Source organism: Anabrus simplex, chromosome 1 (assembly GCF_040414725.1).
Source record: "Anabrus simplex isolate iqAnaSimp1 chromosome 1, ASM4041472v1, whole genome shotgun sequence".
Lineage (NCBI taxonomy): Eukaryota > Metazoa > Arthropoda > Insecta > Orthoptera > Tettigoniidae > Anabrus > Anabrus simplex.
Genome location: NC_090265.1, coordinates 864,122,816 through 864,143,136, shown reverse-complemented (window position 1 = coordinate 864,143,136; position 20,321 = coordinate 864,122,816). Strand labels below are relative to the sequence as shown.

The following is a 20,321-nucleotide window of genomic DNA, read 5'->3' as shown; positions in this document are numbered from 1 at the left end:
TGCGAAAAAGCAACTTACATTGCCAACAAAATCAGACTGACAAACTTCGCTGTTTCCAATGGATGGATTGAGCATTTTAAAAATAGACTTGGTCTAGTTTACAAATGTGTGAGAGGAGAAGCAGCCAGTATTGATGGCGAGACTGTAGAAACATGGACTACAGTTACACTTCTGCTACTGCTGAAAGACTACGATTCCAATGATGTCTTCAATGCTGATGAAATGGGACTCTTTTTTAGCCTGCTTCCCGGCAGGACTCTCGCGTACAGAGGAGAGACCTGCCGTGGTGGGAAGCTAAGCAAGGAAAGATTTACTGTCCTGCTATGCTGCAATGAGAGCGACAAAGAAAAGTTGCCACCACTTGTCGTTGGCAAAACCATAAAGCCTCGATGTTTCAAAAATGTTCAGAGTTTGTTGTGCAAATATAAAGCCAACGGCAATGCTTGGATGACATCGTCCCTTTTTGAAGAAGTTTTGCGCGCACTCTGTGCCAAAATGGGGACCAAAAATTGTAAAATGTTACTGCTAATTGATTGGTGTGCTGCTCATCCTGTAAATATACCTACCAGGAATGTAAAGATGGTATTTCTCCTGGCAAATTGCACGAGCCGACTACAACCCCTGTGAAAAAGAAGTACCGCAAAATGCTGGTACAGAAAAGGTTGGCAAACATCGACAGTGCTCGTATGAAGAAGATCATGATCCTAGATGCTATGCACTTTCTAAAATGTTCTTGCGACTCTGTTGATCAAACTACGATTGCTTCCGTAAGACAGGATTTCGAGTGGAAAACGAAACTGTCGATAGAACATAAAATTTCGTTGAAGTCACTGAAGAGCCTGATGAATTTTGCAGGTATGTAGAGTGTAACAATCAGCCTCAGACAATCAGCAATGTTTTGAAGAGCATGTGAAAGAAGAAGAAGAAGAAGAAGAAGAAGAAGAAGACACACCTACCCTAGCAGAGGCATTGGAAACGATGGAAACATTTCAAAGCTTTGTGTCCAGTTTTGAGGTTGACAAAAATGTCATGAACATCCTGTCACAATTAGACTCGATCCTGTATACTTTGGGGCAAAGAAGCAGAAAACAAACCATATTGTGTATGTTTTTTAAATGTCAGTAAGACAACTTTGTGACTTAAGTGCCTACGTTGTGTTTTACGTTTTTGAAACATATGTTCGCTGTGGACAGTGACATAACGCCAAGTGTTCTGTATATAGTTATTATTATTTTATTACGGTACCGTACTGTCAATAAATGTTAATGTGATGAAGTGATATGAATCTGCAGACCACTGTGTTATTTCTCCTTGCAAAAACTTTTTAAATGCCTATACAGTGAACTTCGTCGTTTATAGGCTATGCTGCTTTTTGTTTTTATTTTTGAAATGCCAGTATAATGTGGAGAGTGACAAAAGCTGTGTGTTCTGTATATAGTCATTATTATGCACAGTATTATGTTTACATAAGGTATTGCCAATAACTGTTCTTGTTGTCAGGTGATTTAAATCGGTGTGGTACAACTAAAGTTAAAATAAGTCTATAGGGCAAAAAAACTTTTTAAACGCCTGTATAGTGAACTTCGTGATCTAGAGGCCTACGTTGTTTTTTTTCAAATTTCAGTGTAATGTGGACAGTGACAAAAGCCGTGTGTTCTGTATATAGTCATTGTTATTATTATGTACTGTACTATGTTTGCATTTATGAAGGTAATGCCAATAACTGTTCTTGTGATAAGATGATTTAAATCAGTGTGGTATGACTGAAGTTAAAATACACAAGTCTATAGTGCAGCAATAACAGATCTTTGACAGGTCATTTGTAGGTTCCGTTAAGTAATAAGGCTTCCATATACTGTAGGCCTATCCCATTAAAATGTCATGTAAAGATGCAGGCAATGAGAAAGCGGTGTACCATTAATACAAAAATACAGACTGCTAGTCAAGTTACTGTTTTTATTATTCACCAGCGAGTCTGTCCGAACCAATGCCGAGTGCTACCGAAGTTTTGTGTTCAAGATGACGGCCAAAGGCGCTTAATCGCGCATGGCGGGTATAACCTCCTGAGAAATTCATGCTCGGAGTGACCAGAAAACAGTCTTTAATTACCCACTGGTCAGAAACCTAGAAATGTTTTAGTAAGAAAGGTGATCTGCCATGATATGTAGGTACTGTAACTACTTCTATGAATCCAAGGGCAAAAGAATGTCGTATCTGTTCTTCCGTGTTTTTCACATCTTTAATAATGTTATTTGTTTTACGTCCCACTAACTACTCTTTTACGGTTTTCGGAGACGCCACGGTGCCGGAATTTAGTCACGCAGGAGTTCTTTTACGTGCCAGTAAATCTACTGACACAAGGCTGACGTATTTGAGCACCTTCAAATACCACCGGACTGAGTCAGGATCGAACCTGCCAAGTTGGGGTCAGAAGGCCCAGCGCCTTAACCGTCTGAGCCACTCAGCCCGGCTTTTCACATCTTTTAATAGTCTCTTGTTACCTTTACAGGCTCTAGTAGAGAATTATTGATATTTGTTCTCTCGACTTTTTCACACATTTTGGTGCTCTCCTTTATCTCCTGAAACACTGCACACACCATGTAAAATATAGTAATGTGTAAAGTGATACCATATCCCTGTTGGATAGTTTTTAATGGGATATTCGATAGTACGTTTTCCCGCTTAACACAATTTTTTTCGTCTGTATCTTCAATACAAATCACTACGAAAATTATAAATAACTTATGACTTTTGTAACAGTCAGCAGTTAGATTCTGTTGTTCCCTATCCCTATGTGAGTGACAGGAAACCTGTTTTCATATTTGATGCGTTGCACATAATTAAATGTATCAGGAACAACTGGATAAGTAAAAGAAATGTGGCTTGGCTTAGTAGCTCAGGCAGTAGTGTTCTTCTTTTCTTTTCTTTTCTTTTCTCTCTCTCTCTCTCTCTCTCTCTCTCTCTCTCAACAATATTTTAGAAGGTTGGTTTGGATGTTACAGACAATTGAATGAAGCTAACTACCAGCATAGGTTCAGGTCTGTAGTGTTGTTAGCAGGCAAGAATAGTTTCATTAGCAACTCTATTGCCATGCCGTGATGAATCACAGACCCCAGTAGAAATGACACCATTTAGTTCACTTTTGAGACATTAATTTTTAATACATTCTCTACCTGAAAAAGTACTCCCAGTTTAAAGTTACATTGCAGAATATATAGTCAGGCATTAAATAAGACAACAAAATTGTGAATTGTGTGTTTCATGGCTGCAAAGTAATAAAACTGTGGGTGTTGAATTACCACCTCAGTTCAAGTTAAATGAGGAATTAGAGGTAAGTTTGTTACTTTCGGAACTATCTTTAATCGCAGTTTGTGTTGTATGGTTTGTAATATAGATCATAGTTGATAATTTTTTTTAAGAGCAAATTTTTTAGTTAGCTGTGACTTCAGAAGAAACTGACTTCACAGATACTAACCAGATATCTGAAAGACTGTAATATTAGAAAGTTTAACCATGATGATAGATTCTGAATAACATTGCCTTTGTTCATGTAAATTTTCAGTAAAACATATAAATATTAGTAACGATAGTTGTAAAATTATGCTGAATAATTTTGTAAAAAATTAAAATGGTGAAAAAAGATGTAATGTTGACAGAAAGCTTATGACATTTTAAACAGCTTAATACAAGTAAATGTATGTACAGTTATAACAATATATATATTGAATGAATCAATGGCTTCCTGCAGCTATGGGTTATCACAATTGACAAATTATAGCGAAATTTTTATCTTAGAGAAATATAATGGTAGGACAGTTTTTAATTGACGAAGGTTCAAACAAGTGAGATCTCAGAATATTTACATATCCATGTATGGTGGTGGTAACTATGCTTTCAGTGCTGTTAATTCTGACTTGTTTTGTTACCAGAGTTGGGAAGTAAGTGCAATTACATAATATTTATTATATTCATATTATCATGAAATTAAGAACATTTGTGTTTCATATCTAAGCTGGTAAAAATATTTCATGACATATGACCTTGTTTCAAACATTCTGAGGGTATGATTTTGTTTCCTTGATTTTAGGTGCACCTTTCTCTGGTTTTATTAGTGCTTTTCAGAAATGATCTTTGACAGTAATTTTTTTGTAAGCAATAAGTTTCATTCTGGATCTGTACTGGCAAACTGATCACAATCAAAGATTGGGAATGTCCACCTATTCAGTACAATTAGTTTGATGTTTCTATATTTTATGGAACATAATCAGCCATATATACCAAAATGGGAACAATATCAGTGCAAAAACAGTTAACTGAATATATAACCAAACTTGGCTTGTCCTTGACAGTAGCCCAGGCTTGCTATGTATACACAGCATCCTTCAAGTCTATTTCTGTGTACACTTGCTAAATTTATTTTATTTATTTACATTCTTCCCCAATCAAAACCATGTGCTACAATGCCTTTCTGTAATAATGTTTAAAGCTTTCAGTGACCACCTGGCCCATTGGTTGGAGGATAAACTGACATTAGGAGGCAAAATACAACTTTATACTTTGTTTTCTCTTTCCACTGAAAAGTGTGAGGATACTTGGGCACTATCAGTGAACAACTAAATATTTCCAGAATTCCCAGTTGCAAGCTGATGCTTTTTGACTTTGGTGATAAATAGAGTGTCATACCATTCTATAAAAATTATTCTCCATGAATTCTTATTTTTATTCCCTTAAAGCACCATGGATTTTTAAGACTTACCTACGATTAGCAAAGGTAGCCTGTGTGTTACAGTAGCATTTCCACATACCATAGCAGTGATGCATGATTTACTTGCCTTAAAACTAGGTACTGACATTTCATTCTAAGGAAATAGGAATTTTGGCATTTTCTTCCAGTATAAACCAGTTTCATCTGCTTTGTAGACATTGGTTTTATTGTAATCTTCCTTATCAATCATGTTTTTAAAAGACACTTTCAAATATTCAGCTGCTTCTGTATCAGCCAACTGTTTTTCATCCTGGATGTCCAATCCCCTAATTCCATGCCTAGATTTGAAATGCATAAGCCAGCCAGTAGTCTCTTTAAAATCAGCATTACCCCGTAGTTTCTTGTTTATTCCAAGAGCTTTTCCACAAATCAAAGGGCCACTTATTGGTTGTCCTTGGCTACCTACCTGCATGAACCATGTGTAAACTGCATTGTCTAACTTCTGGCTTTTTACCATTTTCATCATGTATCTGTGCAAATTTCCATATTCACTGTCAAGTACACTCGCAAATTTTGTAAGACATCTCGGTTCTTTTTAATGTCGGATATTGTTGCATTTCCTACTCCATATTCCTAACTTAAGCTTGATCCACTAGCACCATTCTTCAACTACTCAAATATTTTAACTTTATTGGAAATACTAAAAGCCAGGAGTTACATTTAGTAGCCATTTCAAACGGCACAACTACAAGAGTACTCTCTGTCACAAGCGAAGGTTTACACACCAATGACGATGCAAGGTTGGTCACGTAGGCTGGTTGGCAGGAAGGGGAAAAGCGGGCATTAGCGGAACTTCTACATGCATGCAAATTTGAATTTGCCGACTGCAGTGCTTTCAGTTAATCAATGTTTTGGTTGATCAGTATTCAGAAAATCGATGCTTCTACTATACATAAAATGTGTATGAACATTGATTCCACTCTCCTTAAAATTTTTAATCTAAATGAACACAACTACCAAACTTTACTGCTTTTGAAATAGTTTCTCTGTATAATTTATGTTGAATTTATAACTGCATTTATCTTAATACATTTGTGTTTATTTACAGCAAATGCTGGGGCTGATGTGGTGATATCATTACCCCAAACTTGGGCTGTGTTGGATGGCTCTCATAGTAGCGATGATATAAAGATTGTTACTTGGCTGTGGGAAGAACTCAGGTAATTCTCTCTAGTTTTAAATGAAAATAATTTTGGGAGATGATATATTTCTTTTAATCTATTTCATAATTTTCATAATAAATTTTATCCCTATAAACAAAATTTAAAGGCTGCCTAGCTGAGGCAGTAAAGGCCTGCTCTGTTTATGCGAAACAGTCTAAAAATTTAAAAATGAGATTTCCACTTGTAGAGGGTCACGTGACACTGAGGTTCACTCAGCCTACATCAAAAATAATTACTGGGTTAATTCCTGGGGGCAGAGGTGACCGGACATAGAGCTAACCACACTATCCCACTTAGTGTCAAGGTTACAAATCCTGCCAGTCTGTACCTTCCACTCCTCCAAGGTCTTTTATGGCCAGATGATGATTTTCCATAAATAAAATGTACATTTTGTTTGACTAAAAAGATCTTGCATGTCATATAAAGATATTAGAGATCACCGGTTCAATTTATGTACACCAGGTGGTTCGCGCCACCCCGTCCTCTGTTGTGATCTCTGTTCTTGCAACCTGCCCCATTTACTACAATTCTGAAAAATCATTGGTCCCTCTCCCTAATTTGGGGTAATATAACAAAATGTGTTGTTATGAGTAGGAAGACAGCAGGAATCCTCAGCACCACTATTAATTTATTATGGGTACCCTGAATTAACCCATAAAATGAGCACATAAACAAAGAACATGTAAGCTCACCAGACAAAAAATTAGTCGCCCCTGGAGAAATCATTACAAGCATCATTTAAAACCATGTAACTCCGCCTCTAGACTTGATAATCGCCTGGATTCGATTAGGAAGTGAGTCCACAAAGTTGTACAGGTATGTCACATCCACGTTAAGCAACTCGCTGAGGATTTGATCGCGCAATTTCACCAAATTGTGGAGGTGCTGATGTTGACATTTTATCCACTGTTCCCACGTCCCACAGATTTTCAATGGGGTTCAAGTCGGGTGATTTTGTTGGCCAGTCGAGATGTGATAAAGGGGTTGTTCATAAAACCAGTCACATATGCATCCAGCCCAATGAACTTTGCTGTTGTCATCTTAAAAAGTCAGGGTATCAATACCATACTCATCGTGCAGACTTTGAGTTATGTTGACACCTGATCATCCAGAATGTTTAATAATAAACATGCTGGTTCATGTTAGTGGTCACCTCAGTGAGCGGGCCCAATCCGTGATACAAGAGAAACACCCCCAAAACATCACAGACCCACCTCCAGCTTGAACCTGACCTTGCACACATCCAGGAGGATATGTTTCATTTGGCCTTTGGTTCACTCGACGAAATGAGTCATTGGAATACATGCAAAAACATTATTCATCCGACCACATTACGTTCTGCCAGTCAGCTACTGTCCACGTTCGATGATTTCTAGCCCATTGAAGACGCGCATCTTTATGTGCCTGTGTGAACAGTGGCCTCTTGCGAGGTGACAGACTCCAAATGTTCACTGCATGCAGTTCCCGTCATAATATTCTCTCATTAACAGGTTAGGATGGACCTTCATTTACTGACTGCAGCAATTCCTGTTGGGTTTGGAAGCGATTTTGATTCACAAGCCGTGAAATGTGTCTCCAGTCCCTCTCAGTCTGGATATTCTTCCAGCCACAATTCTGTTGATGTGTTTCATGGCCACTTGTAGTACACCACTGCTTGTAGACACATTGAACAGTCCGCTGCGAAACACCAACAAATTCAGCAACTTCACGCACCGTATGGCCATGGGCACGGCCAAACACGATAGTCCCTTTTTGCCACTCTGTCACATCCTTATATCTACCCATGTTGACGTACATTGTCCACTTGAAACATCAATGTCTCAGTGATCACTACTGCATTATGCTCACATATAGGCAGTGGGCATGTGGTTGGGCACGGGACTTGTTCGGTGCTGCATCTCTACAGGCTTAACGATCCATCTGTGCGTGCGCACAAGGGTGACTAATTTTTTGTCTGGTGAGCTTATGTTGTAGAGGTGGTGCCCCCCCCCCCCCCCCCCGCCCACACACACACACACACACACACACACATACACACACACACACTAGGAACAGGTATTGTATAGGCTGAGAACTGCCCACTGCATGTCAAGCCTCATAATTGCTGACTTACTTACTTACTTACTTACTTATTTATTTATTTATTTATTTATTTATTTATTTTTTATTTTTTATTTTTTTTTAGCAGTGGCGAAGTTAGGGCTCGTGGCCCTCTCTTACACATGGCAGGGATGCTGTCGAAGATACGGTAGTGGTCAGGACTCAAGGGTGCAAAGGTTCAAATTCCATGCAAATAATTTTTTTTCCTACTGCCAGTTGCATAGGATGCGGCAAGGTTCTATACCATACTTAATAGTTTCCACAGACTGATTTGTTAATGTGGCCTTGGAAAGAGTCGTTAGTATCTTGGCATAGGATATGGAGCTGGGTTGGATGAGGATGAGGAGGTGATGGTCTGTGGGCAGGACACAGGAAACCAACATTCCAGTTAGCTATGTAGTATCTGTTCCAATCTTCATATGACACAGGTAGGACGGAGGTGCTCCATTGGAACAGTTACAACATGCTAAGGTCCTCCGCAAACTCCCCTCCTTCAATGCAAGTCACAACACAAAAAACTTATTCACTCCCTTGTGATGTATTTCAGCGATAGATATGTGGATGTGTTACTCATCTATGGAGAAGCTAGACAGAATACAAACCAGGCACATTGCCCATATCAAGAATGCTACCTGATAGATGACAACAGACATGTATGACGTTTTAGAGTATGGAAAGAGATCTGTATGCAACTACATCGCTAGGAAGGACACAGCCTGTTTGAGATCATACTGTGATTTGAGATCATACCGTGACATCTGCTCACAATGGAGAGGTTGTATTTGATACTATCCGGCATAACCCTCACACTCACACATATGCCATTGCACAGGAGGCAAACTTCAGTTGGGTGTTTGTTATGTGGATTATTTTAATGCATACCTAGTGGTTTCACCATTCCATGTGCACTTACACCAGGAGCTCCATCTTCATGATTTCAAAGCCCGAGTGATGTTCAGTCAATGCAACATACAGCGTGTGGACACTGATCCTGCCTTTGTAGCGACCATCTTATTTACGGATGAATTGCGATTCCACAACAGTGGAAGAGTTAATAACCGCAATATGCACTACTGTAGTGTGGATAATCCCCATTGGTTACAACAGGCAGTTTTCAGGTACAGTTGGATGTGAACGTATGGTGTGGCATCATGGGTGATCATCTCATTGATTCACATTTCTTTGAGGGCTATCAGATGGGCACACACTATCTGCAGTTTCTCCACGATGAACCCCCCCCCCCCCCCCCCATTGATGGAAAATGTTACATTCCTTGACTGGTGCAGGATGTGGTTTCAACATGCAGCAGTGGTCATCCGGTACCATCTCCATATCTTGATAAATGGATAGGAAGGGACCTTTTGGGGCCACATAACTAAATCAGTCTGTTGAAATTATTAAGCCTGCAATCTTGTCATATCCCAGGCAATTGGCAGTAAAAACAGAAAAAATTACTTGTGTGGAATTCAAACTACTTACCCTTGAACCTTTCCACTATCATACTCGAATTGCGCCCCTGCCAAGTGAGCTATTGCGAGGCTTGTGTGCAGCGATGAGTTCCCGGCCTATACAATACCTATACTTGGTCTCTGTGTGCAACTTCTCTGATAACTTTCATGTTCTTTGTATCTGTGCTTGCTTAACGGGTTCATTCGGGGTACCCATAATGATTTAATAGTGGCGCCCAGGATTCCTACTGTCTTCTAGCCCTAACCACACATCTCGTTATATTATCCCGGATTAGAGAGAGGGACCGATGGTTGGCAGATTTCTACTAAATGTGACAGGTTGCATAAACCTAGATCACAAGGGGCAGGTGGGTCACCTGGTATAAATATACAGTCTATAAAAAATTAACACGTTCACTCCCTTATCTGCTTTAAGGTGTATAATAATTTGCCAGTGCCTTAAGGCATTTGGTGAGAAAAATATCAAACTTCAAAGTTCAGTACGCATAGCATCTTATGTTTCCAAATAATATTCTTATTTGGAGCTAATACCTTAACACGTATGTGATATAGTTTGTTATAATGGAATATATACATGAATTTTTGTGTTTTTTACGCTAAGCTTTTATCAGACTTATGTGTCCCGAAGTTCAGGGGGTTTAAGTCAAGAGTGTGTGGTTGTCAAGCAAATGTCTGATAACTCTGCACTTATGAATGAATTTCTGGACCCATGTTGTCATATCCTCTTTTTCTTCTCTGTGTATGAGGAATCCATTCCTGAAGTTTTGCCATTGAAGTTTGATACCACTTGTATATTCATGTACATATATGCATACCATATTGAACTGAATATAAGGCAGCCTTGCATATAAAAGGACCCTGAATTTTCGGAAGGTATTTACAAGAAAAAATAATGAATTTAATTACAACATACTCAAGCTATCGTATAACTGCAGTAAGCCCTAAAGTAAATCTAAGAACAAAATTTTTATTGTAACGGAAAATTTGGAGGCTTTCCTCTGTTTTATTATGAAACTCTGATAATGACCAAATTTATTGGCGTAGTTTGTCCTAAACATTGCACAAGAGTTTTGCATTGTTGTAAATACAGTCCTGAAAGTTTTGTTTACACCACCTCAGATTTGTCTTAAGTACAATGATGCTACTGTTAGACAGGTGGTTTTAAACATTACAATTTTTATTGAAATGAACATAATGTTTTATTCTGTTCACTCCGGCTAGACCATGTGTGAAATAACATGGTTATTTATGCGTTAAATGACGTAGGTTTCCAAAGCTACCAGATACACAGTATATTTTTAACGTAGTTACCTTTATAATACCAATATAAATGGTCCAATATTGGACATTTGCTGAAGGGACTTAATATAGAGCGCTTTGCATTTTCGACGAAAAGAAGTGTTATGAAAAATAACAGAATTGAGCATAATATCAAAAGCGACTGTTTTGTTATTGGATATTATACAACTCTGTAAACAGCAATAACTGAGAAACTGGTGAATACATTCAATAATTATTGATGATTTGTCCCCGTTTCTACCATCAAGGTAATTTGCCCCAGACTAGTCAGCCGATCCCAGGAGTGCTCAGTCCAAACTATGATAAAAAGTAATACCCTAAAATACACACACCCTGGATCTTGATGGGGAAGATATAACTAAATATGGACACGGTGAGGTCAATTAAAACTACAAATAAAGTAAGGCGAAGCATGACGTCAGTTTTGGAGAAAAATCTGTTAATTAAAATAAACAAGGTAAATATTTAAAAAATAGCAAAGTATCAAATGATCCAGATTTACATGACTCAGATTGGGTTTTTTTTCTTTCCAGCTGGATAAAGTTCATCTAGAGAAACAGAATATATTACAAATTTACAGTGTATGCCGACACACATGCTTAACATATCAAATCAAATCTTGAAGTTTCATTCATTTTAACACATGGGCTTGCGTGCTCGCACCATGCTCCTAGCTTTACTTTTTGTTAACACTTTTAACTGTAGATGAGTACGTTCTCCATTTCTGCACACTTGACATAGCAGTGGGGTCCCTAACCTTAAGAAAGACGTGATCTAATGCGCAAAGGGGGGGGGGCAAAACTAACCTACCTGTACAATATATAACACCCTGAGTGGTAAAACATCCTACGCATAAAATATACATCTCGAGTCATGAGCAATCTCACGAGCACTACAAACAATGTGGATCGGAACCACACTAATCAAAAACATGTAAATGACAATATATTCATTCAAAGAAACATAAACATGATATCATATTTTCCAGGGCTCACTAAGAAAAGCATGCGGCATTCACACAACTCGCATCCACTCAAAGCCTCAATGGAAATAAAAGGAAACACAATTACACTTTAAGCAACACTTCCTATTCAACGCAGGTTCCTGAAAAATAATTATGACACAAAATCAATAAACTGGTGGACTTTACAATATCACGCACAAATCAATATGGATTCCTGAAATGAAATTACGTGCCACAAATTCATAAAAAAAATGACAGAGTAGGCTTTACCGTTCAACACCTAATTCAACGTTGTATCCTGGAAAAGATTGCATGACACAAATATTCCTCAGCGCGGTTATATCAATAAAAGAAAATCCGAACAAAACGTCGCGATATAAAACTCTCGTCGACTGCCACAACCGTAGAGACATGGATAGAAACAATAAAATCACAAAGTATAGGCCGCTCAAATAAAACTCTCCTCGGTAGACAAACATATCACCCTTGCCAACACACGGCGGAATGACTCAAAGTGGAGATCAACGTCTCCCAAAAATAATGCAGCAAACATCAAAAGCACAGGGTCGAACCCTTTACACACGCTGCTCAACAGTCTACCCAAGGCAAGTCAACAATCAAGAAAATGCAGGCTTTTCAAATGAGGAACGCGTCCTCTTACTCAAAATCACACAAAATAATATCTCATGTCCTAAAATTGCGTAAAACTGAAGAAATATGGAGGACGTCGCCTAACATTCGCTCGCATGAAAGAAACACGACCGCACTGGTCACAAATCAAAGCACTCGCGCACAAAGTATACATGAATAATAAATTGGCTAACTCTGTAATAATTATGATAAACTGAAACTAAGAAATTGCCACATTGACAATCGATCATGTCTGAACATCAGGAAGTTACTGAAATATCTCAATCCTACATCACGAGAAACTCATAGTGATAATAATAATAATAAATTAATAGTAATAAATTTTACAGAAATTTTATTCTAATATTCGGAACTCGAAATACGAAACAGCGTTCATGGAACTCATGAACCAATTACTAATTTACCACCTAGATATACAAAATAGTCGTGAAGATGACGCTAACAACTTCGTGGATCCACTCTCCACCATCTTACACACCCTCATTCACACATCATGCAATAAATCCCAGAAAACGTGACTGCATGTTTCCGTACACTTTGAGCTCCCATTAATAATACTTTAATCTAGTCCTTCCTGACTTTAATTTGAATCCTTATTGACATTTACAACTAAGCCCCAAGACGTACACTGCATCTCGAATATTGAAACAAAACAAACCAAAAAAATATATATATCAGGCTAAAATAAGAAACTGGCTCATAAAAGAAATGTCTCTAACCACTCAGCTAAATAAATCAGAATAAAATGTAAGAAATCCAGCTGTGACCTCATGCAAACCGTCCACATTTATGTTACAATTTATATTTACGTTAACAAGCTTCCTACCATTTACTTTAAATAGGATGTAGTCCTTCCAAAAAAAGCTACATCTACAGAAATTAAATATCAAACTAACCTATCCCCTTTTGCGACATTAAACACGTTCACACTCACGTAATTACATTAAAACTCTGTACTCATCTGTTATATTGACTTACGGCCACTCGTCTTCAGGAGACAGCTGACCCCATCTTGTTTTTAGCCAGCCATATCGATGATGATGCTGTCTTCAGAAAGGACTTGGATCAGTCCTTTTGTCTCCATCGAGGGGTAGAAAGGTGATGTTGTATTTTTCGTTGCTGCTTCTGCTTCTGGATGTTGTCGAAAACATCCCCTCGTTCACGATGTAGAAACTAGGTCAAGATCAACCGGCCGGTTACTAGAATACTACAGCCGGGGTAAATTCCACTGACTGTGAAACCAGTTCCCATTCAGTCGTGGAACCGCTTCTCTTATCTACACCCATAACTAGGTCAAATATTCCCCATTTATAAAAGGCTGGACTGGAAATTGTAAAGTTTATGCCCTTGGAAAACTATTTACACAGGCAGGCTACTATACATTTTGAAATGATTAAAGTGAACTGTTCTCTCCCTTTGGTAATCGTAAGTTAAATGCCATTCTCCCAGTATTAGAAAACTTGAGTATATCAAATGCAGACTGAGCGTCTTCCAACAAAATTTTATGAGTCCCCACACGATCACTCGCGTAAATAAAAACTTCTTCTTATGATGTTACCTGCACTGAATCTCGCCGAATAATAAGGTAACTAACTGACGCGGTCATCATTTTTATTAACTCGTCCTTGAAGATGCCGCCGTATCCTCGATTGGGGCCATCTCTTCCCTGATCAAAGCCTGGCCTTATCGACAATGGCTCTATCATTTCATTGGCTCGACGTATCGCGAACCTGACGCTTACTTCAGACATCTCTTATAAGCTACCCTAGCCTCTCGCCTGGGCATCCGAAGTGTTGTCCGTTGGAATTCTATTGTTCCCTTGTCCGACTTTGTGTGCGTCATGTTGAAATTCCACCTTCCAAACTTAGCTGTGGGCAAACAAACCAGAGTTCCACACTCCCTGCAGAAATTGCGACATGTGCTGTTGAATGTAGATGTTTCCTGCCAGTTACTAGTACTTAATAAAATGAAATATTCTCTGTACATTCGAATAAATGACTGATTAATTAAATGAGCACTTCAATAAGGGCTCAGATTTACCCTCTTGCTCATACAATATGTTATTTATTGCACAAGTAGCTGCTAGTAGCTGCGCACTTTACCTTTACTAATTCTTCCATGTTGTGATCTTTATACATTTGATATTGCGCGATAACTTTCGTAGTGTCTAGCCACCTCATATTTCACACACTCTGTGTGCATATTTCTTGCATTATTTAATGGATAAATATTACATTTATAAAAGCCCATCTAGCCATAGGCTTACCAAAACTTTTAAATCACGTGCCACCTCCACAGTCTCCATTCTAATAACTTTGCAACTAATTGGATAACCCTGGTTTCATTTCTCCTGCACCAATCCAGTAACAAACCTGTCAGTTTCATTAAAGTTTCCTGCCCTTGATCTTCTGAATGCTTCCCTTAATGCACCAGGATTTTAAAACTTTTATCCGTCTTTCCACCAATATCATTCATTATTCTCGGGAGCACAGTAATATTTTGCAGTCTGTACATTATTAGTACATTTTGTCTTACCTAAACCTGCAGTTTGAAGTTTATATCGTAACTTCTTTCTGCTTTCTGAAGTGGCAAATACACTCTCCTTTTCACATGATCTGCAATGAGTGGCATAGTGAACTGAATGCATTAACAAAATGACATTGACCCAAGCAATTATAGATCGCAAGCCACAAATTAGAAATATTTGTCAATGCTCGAGGAATTTTTGTTATTTTTTTACCTTGAGCTCAGCTATGATGTGCATGGCGACTTCCACTGCACAAGCCAGTACAGTTAGGAAAAATACTAATAAAATAGGCCTCCATAAAAATGAGTCTTTAAATGTTAGACTACATATATAAGATGACTATGGCTTTTGTTAGTACATTTTAGCATTAAAAAAGCAGTCTTACATTCGGGCCATGCTATTTGTTCAAGTATAACATGAAATCAGCAACGAATACTGTTTGAAACAGTTACCTTAGATGCAGGACTAATTGGCATTACAATATTGAAAAAAAGAAAGTGGTTTCTTCTTTTCATCTTTTAATCAGGAAGATAAGATTACTCTCATGATGAGAATAAATATGTGAAGGAACAGACACTTGATAATGGAGTGAGGGGAAGGAATCAGAAAGGAGCGGGTTCCCTATTCTCCGAATGGTCTGATACCGCCAAGCCAAAATAAAATAAAATGTGATGGCTTAGTGTCCAAAAACCCTAAGCCTGATCGCAGTAACATAATAGTTGCTGACTGTGATTTGTCTCTTCTGCTGCCAACATCTCTACTAGATGACATTATTTCTGCGATTGTACAAAAATTAATCCATCAATGAAGGATTCAACAACCAGTGCATATTAAGTATAGACAACCAATTAGACATCGAAGTTTAAAGTGAGACTCTTGTATAGCGATTGTCCTAGCATAAATGTTTAACTCGCTCAACTGCAGGATGAGAAATTTAGTTTCGAACACTGAGGACAGTCACATTTCTAGCTCATTCATCTTACGTAAGGTATACACATTTTATGGTTGGTTTAGATACTCGTGAAACAAGTAATGTAGTAACGGGCTGTTCGAGAAACCATCAGAATGAATGTGATGAAATGCTTTCATAGCTGAGGATGCTTAGGACCGAGGCTTCAGTTCTTGTGGTGATGGTGACTGTCCCCTACCACCGCTCTCATTCCAAGCAAAAATGGAATAATACATTATTTCAAGCCCTAATTCTAGGCCCAAATCATTATAGTTACACGGGCCACATAAGACTCATCATAATAGAGATATATTTCAACACTTATGAGTACATGGGGCTGATGACCAAAGCTGGCTGAAGCTTATATCAGTTAACATGAAAAGATGGGTGGTAATTCAGAATAACTGAGTATGGTGCTTGAAATGCCTGACAAAGTCAATTATCAATTGACAACAATGTCAGAGGGAAACAGAAAGAAATATGAAAGGTTATTTATTAGTTAAAAGAAAGCTATCCACTTTTAGGCACATTCTAAATCCTCCCTGATTTGTTCTTCTTCTTCTTCTTCTTCTTCTTCTTCTTCTTCTTCTTCTTCTATTTTAGAAATGCAATGTATTTGAAATGTCGGCAGACTGTACGGAAAGTACAGAAAACAACACATTTCAAACCAGAAGAACAACTAAATAACCCTAATATTATTAGTTGATGCAAAATATTTTATTAAAACGCCATCTTGAATACCAATTGAAGATGCAAGGAACAGAGTAAACACAGCCTGGATTATGTTGCGCCATGAAGTCCCATTGTATTTAAAATCAAAGATTTATAGAACGGTCATTGGTCCAGTAGGGCTGTATGGGGTGAATTGCTAGCCGGTCACAAAAAGACATGAATAACATCTCCATTTTATTTAAATGAGGATTCTTCGATGGTCTCTGGGACTCACTAAATTGGGTAAGAAACCAATATGTCAGAGTGGCATGTGGTGTGGCTCCAATTACTGATAAAAATGTACTGTGCAGCAGTATTACCTCAGTTCACTGTCAGCAGCCCTGAAGATGGTTTTCCATGGTTTCCTATTTTCACACCAGGCGTCACCGAGTGAAACTGTAAGAACATTGTTTAAAAACTGCCCTAGATTAAGTTGTGATGATGTAGTCACTGCCGCGAATATCAATTTGGAAATGTGTGTGGTTGAAAATATTCTTGAAAGACCTTTCTCAGGTAGACCTTTGCACGAAAAATGCAGCCTTATAAAATTGTAATGTTGACTTTAGAGAGTGTAGTGGGGCTACGATTGCTTATATTAAAAAAAAAAAAAAAAAAAAAAAAAAACAAACATATTTGTAGCTGGGGTAACAAATGTGTTCACCACACACCACTGCATGCTACAATCTGTGGTGGTCCGATAGATAGATCTGTGTTTGGAGAATGGCAAGTGAATGTCATCTTTCTGAAACTGTTGTATACCAACTGTGAAATATGATGGTGGTGTTATGTTTTAGGGGTGCTTTTGATCTAGGCTCCATAGTTCATGTAACCAGAAAACTTGATGCTAAGAAATACGAAGGCCCTCCGGAAAGTGGTACCTGTTTGCGCAATAAAGACACACGAGTAAATATTAACAGATATACACATTTTTATTGGAAAGAGCATACTTTACACTACTTCTCCACATAATCTCCAAGCAAATTTAGGCATTTGTCATAACGTGGGACGAGTTTTTGTATTCCAGCGTCATAGTCCTCCGCCGCCAGCGTACTGAGATACGTAGTCACAGCTCGTTTAAGTTCTTCATCGCTGTCAAATCTTTTTCCCACCAGAAAGTCTTTAAGCTTCATAAAGAGATGAAAATCCGAAGGGGCCAAGTCCGGGCTATATGGGGGATTGTTGAAGGTTTCCCACTTGAATTGCTGCAAAAGTTGTGTTTATCGCAGCTGCATGAGGCCTGGCATTGTCATGAAGGAGAATGACGCCTGTAGACAATAGACCTCGCCGTCGATTTTGTATTGCCCGCCATAATTTCTTTAATGTTTCACAATACGCATTAGCATTAATTGTGTCTCCTTGGGCCATAAAATCAATGAGCAGTACACCTCGGCAATCCCAGAAAACGGTTGCCATGAGTTTCCTGGTGGACAGAACTGTCTTGAATTTTTTTGGTTTGGTTGGTGAATGAGCATGATGCCACTCCATTGACTCTCAGGTGATGCATAACAAACCCATGTTTTGTCCCCAGTAATGATGCGAGTCAGGAAAGAGTCTCCTTCATCGGAATAACGTCCCAGAATCGTCAGTGCTGCAGTCATGCGTTTGGTTTTGTGCTCCTCTGTAAGCATGCGAGGTACCCACTTTGCACAGATTTTTGAAAAATGCAGATGGTCTTTGACAATTTCATGAACAATTGTTCGAGACACATTAGGAAAATGTTCACAGAGTTAATCAATTGTGATGCGCTGATCGTTCCTCACGCATTCATCTACTGTGCTCAGCAGTTAGTCTGTAATGACAGATGGTCTCCCTGAATGCTCCTCGTCGTGTGTATTCCCCTCCCCAGGTTGAAGTTGCAACACCAGCGCCGAACAGACGACTCGTCCATCACATTGTCTCCATTCACCTCCGTTAATTGGTGATGAATATCACAAGGTTGAACATTTCGTGCATTAAGAAATTTAATCACAGCCCTCACTTCACAACTGGCGGGGTTCTCAATTTGTTTAAACATTTTACGCAATCACAGACACAACACAGGCAATGCTAGCGTCGCACAACCTTGCACAGAGCAGGCAGACAAGCCACTGACGCGGTCTGACCTTGCCCAGCGGCTACCCGAGTCATCAGCGCTTCATGCGGTGCTAACGGGTACTACTTTCCGGATGGCCCTCGTACATAAACATTCAGAACAATTCTGCACTTCACATTTCAGTGAAATCCCTTTCCTGTTCCAACATGACATGACATTAACTGCAGAAAGAGACGTACCTGGTAGCTTGGTGACTTCCAGCCATCTTTCTAAGAAGTGTTGACACTGCCCTCCTGACAAGCTTGTCAGGGGCTGAGAAGAAATGGGTATAGAAGAATGGATATTGATGAGGAAAGAGCCTATCTGTTTCAAGAGGGCAGTCCTTGTCCTTCCATATTTTCTTATTTGTCCTTGTCCCTTTTTGCATTTGCTCCATTTTCCAATGCTGACGTGTCATTATCTTCATTCTATTATGTATTCCTATTCATGTTCATACCTTTCTATATATTACTTGATTTCTTACAAAAGGACCTGTCCTATTTCAAGCTCAGTGAAGCATAGTGTTGTTCACATTGTTGAAAGCACTCCATAACGTCTAGTTTTGTATGTACAGTATTAGCCGATAATGGAAAACCTTGTGCTCAGGAGAATGATGAGAAATTTGTTTTAGTATTGTATGAAACGTCTGCCTCTGAGTAGGAAGATGTTCTGTAGTAAATATGAGTTATATTTCACAAAGTGGTCATCGTCAGAGGTCACCAAATGATCTAAGCATACTTTTACATCATGAGCACCAAATGAAGAATGAGTCGCTACATTTCTTACAAAAGTTCTATTTAAATCAAAAGTGAATTCCCTTAGTGTGTTAAGCCATTCATGACAATCTTATTTGTATAGCATGGTGATTTAGTGTGCATTCTTCAGGAGTTTTTACACATATGGCGGATGCCCCAGATTTGATTCCTGGCAAGGTCAGGGATTTTTATCTGGATCTGAGGGTTGGTTTGATGTCCCTTCAGCCTACGTGAGAACAATTAAGGAGCTCTCTGACAGTAAAATAGCAACCCCAGTATAGAAAGCCAAGAATATTAGCTGAGATGATCCATCATGCTAACTGCACATCAGCTCATATCCATACGCCTTCATGCCTAGTAACGATTGCTCGGTAGGCCAAGACCCATTAGCGCTGTTACACATGCAGTCGTCCTGAATGAGTTTGCTTTTGATTTAGATGGAGTGAATCTTTTACGTTTAAATGAGGGAACTTGTTCTTCATTCGCTGCTCATGGTACATGTTAACGCACTTGGGACCATGCTGAAGATTCTGCAGGCTTCTGTTCTTGTGAAATTGTTCAAGTCCTTAACTTATGTAGATTTGAGCATGATTTAATTTTAAATCCCTGCATGCAAGTTTTATCGGCTTGGTCAAAGGTAAAGAGTTGTCACTAGATGTCACTTGATACCAGTTTCCATTATATTTTTCATGAATCAACACTTCAGTGCAGCAAAATGGAAGAATGTTATGTATCGTCTACGAGTTTGAGTTCAGAAACCTGGGAACTATTGAGAAAATATCTTGATCTCTTTGACAACGATCCTTTCAGTTCTGGGACACTCCAAGCTGGAGAAGATCTCTTAACAGCGGTATCTAAGTACAGGAGCAATGCATAGTGGCAATTGATAGAGGAGAT

At 38.7% G+C, this 20,321-nt stretch overlaps 1 protein-coding gene across 2 annotated transcripts in view; it reads left to right on the top strand.

The window, feature by feature from the left end:
* Positions 1-20,321, top strand: part of LOC136857652 (dyslexia-associated protein KIAA0319-like protein) — a 221,070-nt gene that overhangs the window by 62,916 nt on the left and 137,833 nt on the right. For both annotated transcript variants that reach the window (XM_067136474.2, XM_068225261.1), the window contains exon 11: positions 5,814-5,925. In XM_067136474.2, coding sequence (XP_066992575.2) covers positions 5,814-5,925 — 112 coding nt within the window. The remainder of the gene's footprint in view (positions 1-5,813; positions 5,926-20,321) is intronic.